The 13879-nt window shown below is 56.0% G+C and overlaps 4 protein-coding genes across 4 annotated transcripts; 3 read left to right on the top strand and 1 right to left on the bottom strand.

Moving 5' to 3' along the window:
* Nucleotides 1-2884: 2884 nt before the first annotated feature.
* C8Q71DRAFT_714875 (uncharacterized protein) lies at nt 2885-3635 on the top strand (the record flags this gene model as incomplete). The annotated part of the gene is made up of 2 exons (XM_047921003.1): nt 2885-3007; nt 3063-3635. Coding segments are annotated over 2 exons (696 nt in total), but the record flags the coding sequence as incomplete, so codon positions are not given.
* A 3903-nt stretch (nt 3636-7538) lies between these two features.
* Nucleotides 7539-8748, top strand: C8Q71DRAFT_780549 (uncharacterized protein; the record flags this gene model as incomplete). Its single annotated transcript, XM_047924849.1, has 8 exons — nt 7539-7569; nt 7639-7651; nt 7684-7767; nt 7820-7930; nt 7982-8081; nt 8143-8409; nt 8443-8534; nt 8606-8748. Coding segments are annotated over exons 5-8 (567 nt in total), but the record flags the coding sequence as incomplete, so codon positions are not given.
* A 934-nt stretch (nt 8749-9682) lies between these two features.
* On the bottom strand, nt 9683-10482 carry C8Q71DRAFT_286367 (uncharacterized protein). Its single transcript, XM_047917541.1, has 3 exons — nt 10312-10482; nt 10173-10240; nt 9683-10110 (listed from the first exon to the last, which is right to left on the bottom strand). Exons 1-3 carry the CDS (start codon nt 10313-10315, stop codon nt 9832-9834), a joined length of 351 nt encoding a protein of 116 aa, XP_047774913.1. The 5' UTR covers nt 10316-10482; the 3' UTR covers nt 9683-9831.
* Nucleotides 10483-11499: 1017 nt separating this feature from the next.
* On the top strand, nt 11500-13091 carry C8Q71DRAFT_286199 (uncharacterized protein). The gene is made up of 5 exons (XM_047917540.1): nt 11500-11569; nt 11632-11835; nt 11908-12584; nt 12710-13001; nt 13061-13091. Exons 2-4 carry the CDS (start codon nt 11651-11653, stop codon nt 12859-12861), a joined length of 1014 nt encoding a protein of 337 aa, XP_047774914.1. The 5' UTR covers nt 11500-11569; nt 11632-11650; the 3' UTR covers nt 12862-13001; nt 13061-13091.
* The last annotated feature ends 788 nt before the right edge of the window (nt 13092-13879 follow it).

Consider the following 13879-nt stretch of genomic DNA (forward strand, 5'->3'; position numbering starts at 1 on the left):
CAGAGACCACAACGCCTGCCTTACAAGGTGCAGGTGCTTGAGCTGGCGTATCCTGCGTACTCGCTGTTGAGCAGAACGTCGATCTACGACACCCTCATCATGCTGTTCTCGTCGATCGATGGCACACAATTGCAGCGGCGCGCGATGCGCATTGGATCCACGTCCTCAGCGTCGACGTGTGTGCCTAACGTGCACGCACACGCGGCGGAATCGGGCACGGTCGCCGCCCTCCACGCTGCGCTCTCCCGCGAGCCATTCACTGCGCTATTGACGCGAGGTGGACAGCTCACATAGGCAGCTGGAATTCTGATGGAACGCGGAATGCCCTGCCCGCACGCTTTACGGCACCACATACCTAGACGTCTGACTGCCCAGCAAGCCAGCGTCACGCCAGGTACCGCCTTGAGCGGAGCAGCCAGTGGGAGCGATTGAATTCGCGCAAGTGTCGCGGCCATGCACCGGCGTATAGGCGTGTATATGCGGACCGAGGGGCGTACCGAAGTCCGAATGGGTGGAAAATGCGGAGACATCTTCGTCGTATGCTGGGGAGTCGCTCTAGATCTAGTGCTTGAGCTGCCTGGCGGTCGTGTTCGTGTATGGACTGGGTCGCACGAGGACCTGGGACAAGGCGCTTACATGTCCTATCCAAATACCCTGGGTTTTGGGCCTTTATGTCCGCACGGTTTTGACCCCAGTTATGTCCGCATCGGACTAGGACCTACCCTTTGGGGACCCTTTATGGCCGCACTATGGATCGGACCTCTAGAAATTCCAAGAAAATCGCGAAAATCGCCCAAAAGTTCCTACGTGCTACACAGAACGTACAGGAGCGATCTACTGCTCCAGGAGGATCTACGGTTCGTTTATGTCACCTTCGGAGTCACTCTGTGAGCCGTCAGATCCATCTCTCGCAGCGTCACCAATCTCCACCGTTAGCTGAGCAAGACAAGGCCTCGGCTGGGCCCTGCCCAGCACATACTAAAAGCAACAGAACGTAGTACTGAGTCAATTGTTTGGTGTATTCAAGAGAAATCGAACGTACCATCTGCGTCCGAGTCTCGACGCCCCGCTTGCTTCAAAGCCGGAGACTGCGAGGCCCAAACCGTGACGCAATCACCGCCTAACACGTCGTATTGCAGCGAAGTACGCTTCGTGCCAGTGTGTACACGAGCCCTATTGCGCAGCATGTAGAGGTCAGGACATGAAATTGAGACGTGAAGACAACACTTACCACGGGCTGGTTGTGGGCATCGACCTAACCGGCATCCTCCAAACACCTCCTTCGTGTTATTGATTGGTGCGTCCGCTGTCACCATTGGCGTGTTCACTGCCAACAACTCGCTCATGGAGTTATTGCATTGACCTGCTAGGTTAGAAGTGAGGCTTACCGTTGATGTAGAGCCGGAATGCGACTGGGATGGGAGTATTACAACCCATACCTAGCGCGTCGCGATGAGCCTCGGCACGCTTGAGACTGGTGAACGTCACCAAGGGAGCGCGATCCACGACGTGAGGTTAGGCAGCGACGTCTTCGCCGTCACTGGCCTGACACGGTCAGCGGCGACCACGAGGGTGCCAGTGGTTCATGTCCGCATGGCGATAGCACATGCGGACATGCCAGCCTGGACGTGTCCGCACAGGGATCGGAGGACCGGCACCATCTGGCGGGGTTATGGCCGCATCCGTCTAGGACATAGGCCCACCTTTTGGGTCGGTTCATGTCCGCATGTGGATAGGACATACAAGCGCCTTGTCCCGGGTCCTGGTATGACACGCCGGCAGCTTCTATATCCCTGTCTCGAAGAAGACAGTTTACTGCCACTGAATTAAACGACTCCAGCGGGCTCGGGTCGATTGTTGTACGCATGCAGCCCCCTCAGTGGTTGTTGCGCGTTGACGAAGTGACCATGCATATACCCTTCCGTACGCCTTGGTGCAATTGAGGTTTTTCTGTAGGTGCAGTGTTGCTGCCGGAACCAGATCATACGTACCGGCATCACGATGTTGACTCGCATTCAAAGAATTATACCTTCCCTCCCATGTCAACTGCGAGCTTCGGGACGTTGCCGACTTGACACTTGGTGATATTTATGTCCGTTGAACACCACTGAACCGGACTCGGTGGCATCCGTCCCCGCGTAGTCAACGTGCATCCTCATCCTGGTTGTGCTTCTGTGGACAGATCTCCCCCGCCTTTAATTACGTGCGGTTGTGCGTCCGGGTCCACTAGATATCTCTCAGCCTGCTCCGTCCTCTTGCACTCTCGGCCTACCTCATCTTCTCGATCTCCCCGCCCGTTTCTCCCTCTCTATACTAGACTGATCACGGTTCAACACCGTCATGGACTCATCAGAGGTACGCACCACCATTATTCACTAGTACAGCAGGGTCATTGATTGTACGCGCGGACTGGTTAGGAACCATCGGGGCGTTCGTCTATCCTACCAAACCGAGGTATCGGAAAGAACAATCCGACACCCGTCCCCAATGATCATGTGCCGTCATCACCAAACATCGCCGTCGGTGCAGCGAGCTCTAGCAAAGGCGATGGCTCCGTACCATGTGTGAGTCGATGCGATATTGAAGGGGCGTACAGGATCATTGAGTACATGTATACGCAGGTATTCAACCCGGTCGGCTCGGGCACTGCGGGGCCCTCCTCGTCGCCTTCTGACACCACGCCGGCAGCCCTAAATGAGGTGAGCGTGATCAGTGATTATCCAACTGCATGTCAAGGTCTGAAATACATCAGAGAGGTTCAAAGAAGCGGTCGGATACCAGCGGAGCAAAGCATTCACCTGAGTCGGCAGATCACTCGGCGAAGGACGTGACAACGCCTCCGGAAACTTTGGAGACTATTCTGACCAATGTATTCGAGAAGTACATGAAACCCAGGGACCCGCAAAAGGAAGAAGACGCGTGGCCGGTCATAGCGCAAAAAGTTTGGTCGTACGAGAAGGACCGTTTAGACCGATGGCGGAACGAAATCAACACGCTTCTCGTCTTTGTAAGTCGTGCTAATGCTTTCTTCAGTGTGACACTTGTGCTGATGCATGATGTAGGCGGGCCTGTTCTCCGCCGTCCTCACTGGCTTCGTTGGCCCGTACTACGCCGTTCTGCTGCCACCGCCTGACTTCAACACGATCATCCTCGAGCGCATCTCGGCGCAACTCGGGAATATGTCTAGCAACCCCGCCATCGTACCTGGCAGCTCTTCGCCATCCTTCCCCCCTGGACCCCCTGCACCCCGATGGATTGCTACCCTGTGGTTCGCTTCTCTGGTCTTCAGCCTCGGCGCGGCGTCAGTCGCTCTCGCCGTCAACCAATGGCTGAACTTCCATGCTGAGCAATGGGGACTGCTGACCATACAGCAGAAGGTTAGGACCTGGCAACTCCGTCGGGATTCCCTTAACAAGTGGAACGTGGAGTTCATCGTCAGCCTCCTCCCCTGCCTGTTGCAGGTTGCGCTCATCTTATTCCTCGTTGGAATGGTGGGCTACCTATGGGTGCTCGGACCCGACATCTCCGTCCTGAGCACGGTCGTCGTTGGTGTCTTGCTTCTTTTTCTGGCATCCACGTCTGTGTTGCCTGCATTGGTTCCCTATAGTCCCTACAAGTCACCCCAAGCATGGTGGATATGCCAGGCCTGCAGAGGGATGACATGGGGGGTTTGCTCGTTCCTCCTTCAGGTACATCACGCAATCATCTTCCTCTGCAAAATAAGGCCTCCGGACTTTTGGTCATCTCCGCGTGCGGTCCATATATACAAGTGGACGGAGAAGGTCCGTGTACCCCTCGCTCAGTGTCGAAACCTCGCACGTACCCTGATGAAGAAGAGGGACTGGCTCGCACACGAACAGGCGTGCCTGGATGGCAGCGAAGAAAAGGCACTGTTTTCGGACATTTATACCATCGCACAGGGCTTAGACGTCCTTCGCGCGATGGCAACCTGCGCGCGAGCGATGCCTATCGCTCAAGCAGTCAAAAATGTGACCGACATTGGCCAACTCGTTGCCGCCGCCTTGTCGAAACGACAGCATTCACGTTCCTCTCGGTCGACACCTGGCGATCACTTGCCATCCGATGATTTGGGCAGCACCGCTACTGCATTGATAGGTCGCATGGTGGCGGAGACATTCACTCGAGCACAGACAGAACGTGAAGACGACCTCAACTTGGACCCCATCCGTCGTGTATACATCGGGATTACCGTCGCCATGCCTGTCGCCGACGGGATCGACGCGTGCATGTTGCTGTTTCGGTGTTTGAACAGGCCGGACGGCGCAGAGCCCGAGACTGCTGTCTCGGGTGGCGAGTCGGGCCTCCGGCAGCGGCGCGGTGGACGGATAACCTGCGCAGTTGAGGATGTGACGGCAATGGGCGAAGCCTTATTCGGACTCTTGTCAAATCAGCAATATTCACAGTCAAGAACATCCGAGCCCTCTTCTTCGAAATCTGGTCATTCTTTGCAACGTGACGACTCGGTCGGCACCGCTATCGCGAGAATAGGTCGCATGGTGCTGGACACATTCCTTCGAGCACAGACAGAACTCGACGACGACACCCACGCTCTCAATTCGGACTACCATCGCATGTTGGCCGGAGTGATCCGCGCTATGCCTCTCGCCGATGGGCATAGGGCCTGCATGTCTTTGTTTCGGCATCTACTTGATGGTCGACTGTCCACGAACTCACGAAGAGCCACCTTGGATGTTATACAGAATGTCTACGTGACGATCGATTTCCTCGCAGAGGACGAAGAATATGATCATCGAGGAGAAATGCAAACAATCAGAAGATTTGAGTGTGCTCCACATGCCGAGCTGTATCGTCTACACGACGTTCGAGGTAAGTCAACCATCCGCCTGAGTCACTACTGGTGCAAGCTCAAGTTTGGCATAGACTGGGAGTGCGTGCAGACTGCACTCACGACGGTATACGCACGCCGTGACCCTGTATCCACCATTCAGATCACGACAACCATTCTGGCCATATGCCTGTTGTCCGTCGAAAACGAGCACACATTGCCAGCCGAGCCGTCGAGGGGAGCATACCTGGCCGACATGGTCCACCAGTTCGACGAGCACTTGGCTACCCTCCGCCGCAAGGAGCTGAGAGATACTGTACAGGACCTTCCTGCTGCGGCGATATACAGACTTGATTGGGTGTTGAAACACATGACCGGCCTCTGGGACATCGACAACCCCTTGATTACGACCGAGATTGGCTGGAACGTCATGATGTCCACAAATCGCATCGCGCGGCGACTCCAATGGCTGCTCGAATACGATCTATGGACGCCGCGAGGGACAGTCCAAGGGTTCAATATTCCCTTGCAAGGCTACGCGGTTTGGGCACGATGGTACCTAGAAAGCGCCGGGATAGACGCGACAGGCTTGTCAGTCATCTTCGACGCTCAGAATGTCAGGATACACTGACACTTGCAACAGGAACTTGGATGGATCGCTCCAATGCGCTCCAGGTGAGCCCCAGAGCGAAGACGATCGAAGCGTCGACTCCCGGGAGGCGGCTAGCCCAGAGCCTACGGAAGCTGGCGACGAGCGGGCCCGGGACCCACCGGCGGAGCCGCGAACGGACAGTCCGAAGCGATCTATTACCCAGAACCTGTAAGCAGTGAATGTCGCACTGTACTTGATCGCTGCTGACGAGCTTGCTCTAGCGTTGACGCAGTACATAGACTCACATATCGACGTCGGGCTCCTGACGTCGAGATGCAAGCCGTAGGAGCTGGCTCGAACGCAGCGCCATATGTGTCCAGTGCGACGGACACCGCACCGCCAGCCGTCAGTGGGGCCACGCCGGCGACCGTTACGACGCGTACGCTTGACGAATCCGAGTCGCCGCAAGGGTCGGATGCAGCCCAAACCGAGTCGGTACATCTACTCGAGGACACCGAACCGCACGCACACGACTCCGATGCCGCACGCGCGATAGCAGAGGCGGGCACGTCTGTGGACGAAGGTTGCCGGGACGAACTCGCAGGTGCGATTGAGCGCACAGATGAACACCAAGGCAGCGATGCGCATTCGAGTCTGGAGGGATTAGCTGCACTAGGCGACGTACCTACGCAGCCGTCCGCATCGCACGAGGAGCTGGGCGGGCAGAACCAGAACAACGGCAGATTTGGAGGACGGAGGATGGTGGATATTAACGTGTACGTCGTGAGCTGCTGAATAGACCATTGTCGCCGAATGCTGACGTTCACCGCAGGCGGCCAGTGTAGGACGATCTTGGACGACCCTTGACCGACGGTAGACGAATATCGCGGCGCACGAACGACTTCTTGGATTGATATTTCGTAGTCTTGTTGTGCGCGTTACATCTGCTCGTGACGACGTTTGTGAGTTATGGTCTTGGAGATCTTGATACAGACGGGCTCACTAAGTGTGTACTTATGTTCACCGACCGGATTGCCTGGAGCTTCCACGAACGCAGTATTGCTGTCCATTGTCGAGTCTGTATATTGTTGTGTATTAGTTCGCTCGGTACGAAACTGCCTCCCATACGTCTGCTTCGAATTGTTGTTATGATGATCGCACCTAAAGCTAGCACATGATCGCACCTAAAGCTAGCACATGATGTTCGACCGAGCAGATTGCGACAAGCGGGAGAAGACATGAATTGAAGCTTGAAGCCATATGTCTAGGTCCGAGCATACTTCGCGAATTGCGAAGACCGCTACACTGTTACAATCTGTGGCGCTGCGTTCACTAGACAGACCCCGCACAGGCTTGTACGCTACCCTTGAGATAGCAATGCTCGTACCTCGCGCCAGGCCGACGGGCATGCTTGTGCCACCGCTGCACCAGCAGCTGCGTACACAATATAAGCTGCCAGTCAGGACTATACGACCTTGATCGCATACAAAAATACCGCACTCACAGTATTGTTCCTCCGTCATCGCCTTCTCCCGCTCTCATGGGCCTCCCATTCCTCGACTCGGAGCCCTCCCGTCTTCTCTGCCTGGACGCCTGGCGGAAGACGCCATCATCGACGCGGTACCACTTGACGCGACTATCGAGTGGGCAGCGGGTTGAGTCGAAGCCCGTGTTCTGGTCGCGGCGACCTGTTCCGTCGTGCAGCCCGGGCGATACGTGTGTAGCTCATGGCCCAGTGTTATTGACTGAAGGTACCGCGCGCGTTATTTTCTTCTCGATGCAGACCGCCTGGTATACGATCAAGATTTCCATTTGCATATGCGAGTCCTGCCAGGATGGATTCACCAGGGGTACAAGACGTTGGGGAACGCTACGTAGGAGCAGCACACGAAGCTGGGAGAGTCTGGGGACAAGTAGACAGAGACCTCAGACTGAAGGCGCAGGCCGTCGGCGATCGATAAAACGGAGCTGAGAGGTTAGGGTTCCTGTACCGAATGAGTGCGCTTGAGCCTGACGGCAGTGACGGGCGTAGCAGTACTTAGTGCGAACGGATGCGGCGCGGAGGGGAACGACGACGTCGAAGGCTTGGGCGACGCGTCGGCGAACGCGCCCATCACGTGCGGCGCGCGTCATCTTCCCCTCGTCCTCACGCACGACCACCTCCTCTTCCGCATACCATCCAATACTCTGCATTCGCATAGCTGAGCCGGATACGGATCACACCCCTCCACTAGTACCTTACGCGCGCTGCGGTTCAACAAGACCGCATTTCCAGACTCTGCCATGCCCCTCGCCCTGCTCTTTCCACTGGGGTCGATCCGCCGAGTGTCTAGCAAGCCATCCGTTCATGCATGGCCTCACGCTCCCGGTGAGATAGCCTTGGTACTGTACTGCGCTCGCTAACTCACATTCGCACGCAGCGAATGCTGACCCCAGGGCCAGGCGAGCGATGGCCTGCTGATTGACCGGTTTTCGCAGATCGACGCGCTCGACGTCCTATGTGGCTCTCTTAGCAGTGCCATCTGGGAGAGGTAAGCTTGGTTACCGGACGTGTCTCTGTGATACTGGAGACCTTGTCTTAGATCCAGAACAGTAGGCAGAGTCCTTCCAGACTCGGATGTCCCTGGAGGAAGCAACGGTCGACAGGGTTGTATTTTGGCTAAGGATCTGTGCCAGGCCTAGGTACGTATACTGATCATTGTGCCTTACCCAAATAACCAACGCGTCGATTTCCCTGATCTAGCAATGCTGCGCCCGCTCTGCTACAAGACCTCATTGAAATCATTGCGCGCCTGCCTCTACGGCGGGCCCTTCCTGCTCGCCCAGTGCTGCCTCGCATGCCGCGCGTGACGATAGGCAGCACCGCCGCTCTGCACGACTCCATGCGGGTGCTCATTTTCAAGCAGCACGAGCCGTCCTATAGCTGCGCGCTCGGCGAACTCGAACACGCGGGCGCACACCTTCGCCGTGCGCGTTTGCGAGTGCCGCCTCCCGCGCTAGAGCACCTCACGTTCGCGCTGCTCGACTAAGCGGCGCCCCCGAGGGCACCGCACCCTGCCTCCTTCAGCTACGCCACACGCCCAATGCCCGTTGCCCCGCCTGTCTCACCGTCGGTACCACTTCCATCACGCAGGCGTGCTCCGCCTCATCGCAGGCGTGCTCTCTCTAGTCTCGAATGGATGTGTCTTGACACGGTCACGGCTCAGTCGAAACTGCGGGACACGGAAGGAGCCTCCGCTACTCCAAGCAAGAACTTTGTGAGTTATCACTCATGGTCTCGCTCGGGCGCGACTATCGCCCACTAGTTCTTCTCGCGGCGCGGCCGCATCAGATCCTCCTAGACGGTTTGGTCGCATACATGCACCCCTTCGGGACACGACTCACCTCTTACTTGCGCACTTTCAATCCTTCCTCCGTGCATCCCTCGACCTCCGACACGTCCAGTCTCCGCAACGACCTCGATTGGGGAGTTGCGCCCAGCGAAGCTCCGTCTAGCCACACGGCGAACGCAGCCCAAGCGCTCCGTGGGGATGCGGTGTCGCTCTGGGACGTCTCCTCGGTATTCAGCACGGAGTGCTTCCCGCGCTTTTGGCAGGAGCGTCACGCTGTCGAGGAGATAAACATCCGTCTATCGATCTCGCATTCCCCGGTACTGCGTCACGCCTTTGTTGCAGCGCTGCGGCAATCGGAGGCCGCACCCAAGAGGCTCGCGATTCTCAAGACCTGTACGCTCGTGCACCAGAAGTATGCGTCCACTGTCCAAGCCATCTCTTCGTCGCATACTAACATGCCAACGCTGTAGGCTCCGCATGTCCGGCCTTGTGCCGTTCCTCCGCTCGCCTGCGCCATCGGGCTGCAGAAGCTATGTTAGTTGCATATTGTCTCCTCGCTGTTGAGTACGACGTCGATCTACAGTACTTTCCTCTTGCTGTTCTCGCCAATCGATGGCACGCCATTGCGTCGGTGCAGGATGCGCGTCGCGGTCTACTTGGATCACCAACGCATGTGGGTTCAATGTGCACGCCCACGCGGAGGAACCGAGCCCGGTCGCTGCCTTCCGCGCCGCGCTCTCCCCTGAGCCATTCGCTACGCCAACGCGAGGTGCGCAGCTCGCATGGGGAGCTGGGATTGTCATGAATGCGAACCGTGCAGTGCGTCAGGTTCCGGGCCACTCATCCCTGGATGTCTGACTACCCATCGAGGTAGTGCCACGCCTGGTACGGCCTTGAGCCGAGCGACCCGCGTGAGTCATACAATCCCCTCAAATATCGCGGCTGTGCACCAGAAGACTGGTGTGTATGCGCGGTACCGAAGTCAAGATGGGCAATACTAGAAGGCGGAAGATGCGGCGATATCTTCGTTGCATGAGGACTCGCTCAAGTGCTTGAGCCTGGAGGACGCGTTCATCACGTACGGATCGTGCGGCGCGTCGTCAGCGGTCCGACATCGCCCAATATCCTTTCGTTGCGTTCGAGCATATCCACCCGTGTTCGCATCCAATTGAACCTGGACTCATTATGTACAGGGCTCGTGCGGCTCCTGCAGTCTTGTGTCCCAATTGGGATGACGGCTGCATATACGTACGGCAATGAGTCGAAGGAAGGCGAAGGATGGACGATATATCCAAACTACGTCGTATTGCGGGATACCAGCAACACCGCAACCGAAGCGCATATATGCGGAACGAACACAAAAGAAGTGGAAGGGAGCACTGTTGGAGCGCGCTGGCGTACGGAGCAAGTGACAAAGCAGAGAGAATCAACGAAGGCTCACCAGTGACAATCGAAGACAACGGGAGCATCGCACCGAGCGGGTACACACGGCACTGCGTCGGTGGTAGCCTGTAACGCACGAGGTGAGCCGTGGAGTTCACTGGTACAGAGTGCAGCCATCTGAAGAGGCAGACACGTACCCATCAGTCGCAGTACGTCGCCTGTCTTTTCGCGCGGTTTAACGGTTCTTTCGACGGCGTCGGGGAGGGCTGCACCGCGCCGTCAGAAGGGGACCTCTGTCGGAAGGGGCGAACCCTGCGCGATCTGCAATCGGACGATTGGTATTAGAGGCTGCCCCGAGCTGCTAGAGCTGCTTTACAGAGGACGCGTTGTAGTGATGAGAGAAGGAGACGGTACGGCTTGGGTACGGCATTGAAGTCGGCGAGTGGATGAGACGCGTCCGTCACGTGTGAACCGCATGTCGCGTTGTCAGCGCGCTGATATCATCTCTCTGTGCCCCATCACTCCTCCGCGTCCTCTAGGATACACTTAACTTAGCTGTCCATGTAATCCAAATAACATCAGGGGATTCGAATACACGTCGCAGGACACCCTTGGCGCAGCAGTCTTCTATGTGCGCGGCCTGAGGAATCACTGCCTTAGCACAAGTGATTTATGCATTGTCGAGAGACACACGGTGCGGAACTACTGGCCTTCTATCTCAAACCCAGTGCTCATACAACAGCCTTCGACCACTTTGACAGGTCTCCCATTTGATAAAGGGCGCTCCTGTGCCGTCCGCCCTCTCTGCACTGTTTTCTGTGCGTGGCAGCGTACTAGTAGTACGTGAGTATGTCTCATGATTATGAGGTACGTGAACGTCTCCATGCCTACAGGACGTACTCACAATGTGCCCTGGAGGGATGAGTTACGACGCTATGCGTATCGTTTCCAAGCGCAACATATGGCGTAGCGTGTGGGTAATCGCGAACCTAAATGCACAGCTGCTTCTCAGCTGCCCTTGAACATGAGGCGGTAATCCCCTAATACAATGGCGCCGTTCGGCGTGTACCGACATCGCATGGACATGCCTTGCGGTTAAAACAGTGCCCTCTTCTCGACCAAGTCAACCTGACCCGTCGCGTTCTCGAGTCGCTACCGCCACCCCAGAATAACATCCATCCCCGTCTTGCATCCGAGTCCGTCGCGGACAATGCACCAATCGTCGATCCTGTCATTGTGACCGCATCTGGATCGTGTACATTCAGTCCTGATTCCTCTCCGAACGGAAAGCGCGAGCTACCTAGGTAAGCTGTGTGCGGCATAAAGAGTATGTGATCAAGTCTAACGTGGGCATACCCGGGACAGTGACTACACAACGTGCAAGCGGTTCGCCTTCAATCTCACGACAAGCAACGCTCTGAAGCAGCAGACCCCAATCAAGCAATAGTGCAAGTGGTGCGTTTGGTATACTCATTCTTCCAATGTGATGTGACCGTATTGACGGAGTCGCTATGTAGTTGGATCACAGCGACTACGATGAACGAGTCGGTGCACAAGACCAAACGAACAGAGGATCAGATTGCTGATCAAGGCATCATCCCTGACAAGCTGACGGGCGAGGAGTCCGGTGAAGAGGAGCCCGGGGAAGAGGAGACGGACTCAGGCTCGGAATCAGAGCAGCATGAGATTAAGATTCCTTTCAGACAACCCATATACTCAAGGTGCGTGACTCACGGCTCCTCCCCCCGGAGGATTGGGGTGAATATGTGATTTACGGCTTTGTGCTTCCTCAGCGATACGCGTCCGCGATTCCCGCAAGAGCTGATTGAGCGTTTCTGCGAACTTCTCTGGGATGAACCGGTCCAGCTAGCGGTCAGCTGCATGCGCATTTGCCCTGCTTGGTATCATGCTGCACGGCGAATTCTACAAGGAGATACAATCTTTTGGCGGACCCGATACGACCTGCAAGACTACGCACACACACTCATATCACATCATAATGCGCCATATCGCAAACGATTCCAGCAATTGTGGATCTACGACCATGCCAGCAAGCCGTTCGCGCACGTTTGGCCTATGTTCATTCCTGGATCGATGCTACCGGAGCTGTGGTCCGTGCATCTTGTTAGCCTTGACTGGTCAACCAAGATACCGCACGATAGCTTCTTCATCCACCTGTCTTCTTACACCAGTGTCTTGCACCTACAGATTTACCGCTGCAGGTTTCGCAGTTTGCCGGATCTTCGCAGGGTGATCAATGCCCTTCCCAGCCTTACGTGGCTGTATTTTCGCAACGTAACACTACAGCACCCCCTCAGACCGGGATCGGTCCCCGACCACATCGCTCTCCGAGCCCGTTCACATAAGCTCGAGCACATTGATCTTCGCGGTTCCGACCCCAGGCCAGAGTATTCTGACGTGTCCTTGGACTACCAAGGAACAACGGCCCTCGATTATCAATCTCTGCTGCGTATGGTAGTCGCGAACTCATCCACTGTTACTCGCCTCGCCGTTGACCTGCGATTCTTTACTTCGACCTCAGCTCTTCAGCAATGCCTGGCGCATTTTCGCCGTCTGACCTCATTCGAAGCACAGTTCCAATTTGCCTCGAGCCCTATGATCACACTCGAGGAGACCATTCCTGCGCGTACGGAGAACACATATATACACTCATGGGAAAGCTTTACCCTTACGGACGTCCCCGATCAATCCGCTCTGCAGCTTCTGCAGCTGCTTGTTACCCCTGAATCGTGCAGCAAACTGCAGGAGTTCATAATCTCTCTGGCAGGCCGGCCATCTGCCACACTTCTATCATGTACTAGCCGTGTGCTCTATACATCCGGACATCGGCTCAGGAGTCTCAGGTGGATGTGTTCGGTGGACCCAGGTCAGCTTTCTGTGTGTAGTGTGCACATGTGTCTGACTGCCAACTGCTTCCCATTGTAGACCTCGAGGTCATTCCGTCCCTCGCAGGGAATACGACTCTGGGAGTGTTGCGCATAAGCCTTCGGAACATTGCTCCATTGCCACAGAAGATACACAGTGCTCTCACCGCCGTGCTATCAGACATCGTCAGCGTGGATCTGCAGCACGTGTTGATTCATTTCACTCTAGCTCACCTCGAGTCTGAGGTGCTTCCACAGAATCATGGACGGACGCCCGTGGTACCAGATCCTGCCGAGTCCATCTCTGCTTTTCACACCATTCTCTCGCGCGAGATATTCAATGGGCTTCCGCGGCACCCGCACCCTAGTAACTTCATGTGCGTAGAGGTTTATTTCTACGTCGGGAACATACAGGACAATCCCGCCGTGGTAGCCACGATCAAAGCGTACATAATCAATCTCTTTACGCCGTGGTTGGATCGCGATATAGTGCACTTGGAGTTCATCTCAGCTGACAGTTCTGAGTATATTACCTGTGTTCCCGCGGCTCTGCTCAGTGGTAAGTGGCCCAATGTCATACCTCGCAACGGCACACTCACACACTGGCCATTTGCATGTTCCCGAAGAGGACACGTCGAGTGACTCCAAAGTCGAGGATGTACAAGAAAACGAACCCGTAGGAACGGAACAGTAGAACGAGGCTCACAAGGAAATGGGAGAGATGGACACTGGCGTGAACAAGCCGGGCGGACGCAGTTGGTCGCGCAGGACAGCGGCACGATGTTGTATGATGCACGGTCAGGTATTCATGGACGGACATTGTATTTATAATGGCAGGTATCATGACGACAATCTCGTTCAAAAGCATAGTCTTGAGGGA

The sequence above is a fragment of the Rhodofomes roseus genome (assembly GCF_022264815.1).
Source record: "Rhodofomes roseus strain CIRM-BRFM 1785 chromosome Unknown C8Q71scaffold_24, whole genome shotgun sequence".
Lineage (NCBI taxonomy): Eukaryota > Fungi > Basidiomycota > Agaricomycetes > Polyporales > Fomitopsidaceae > Rhodofomes > Rhodofomes roseus.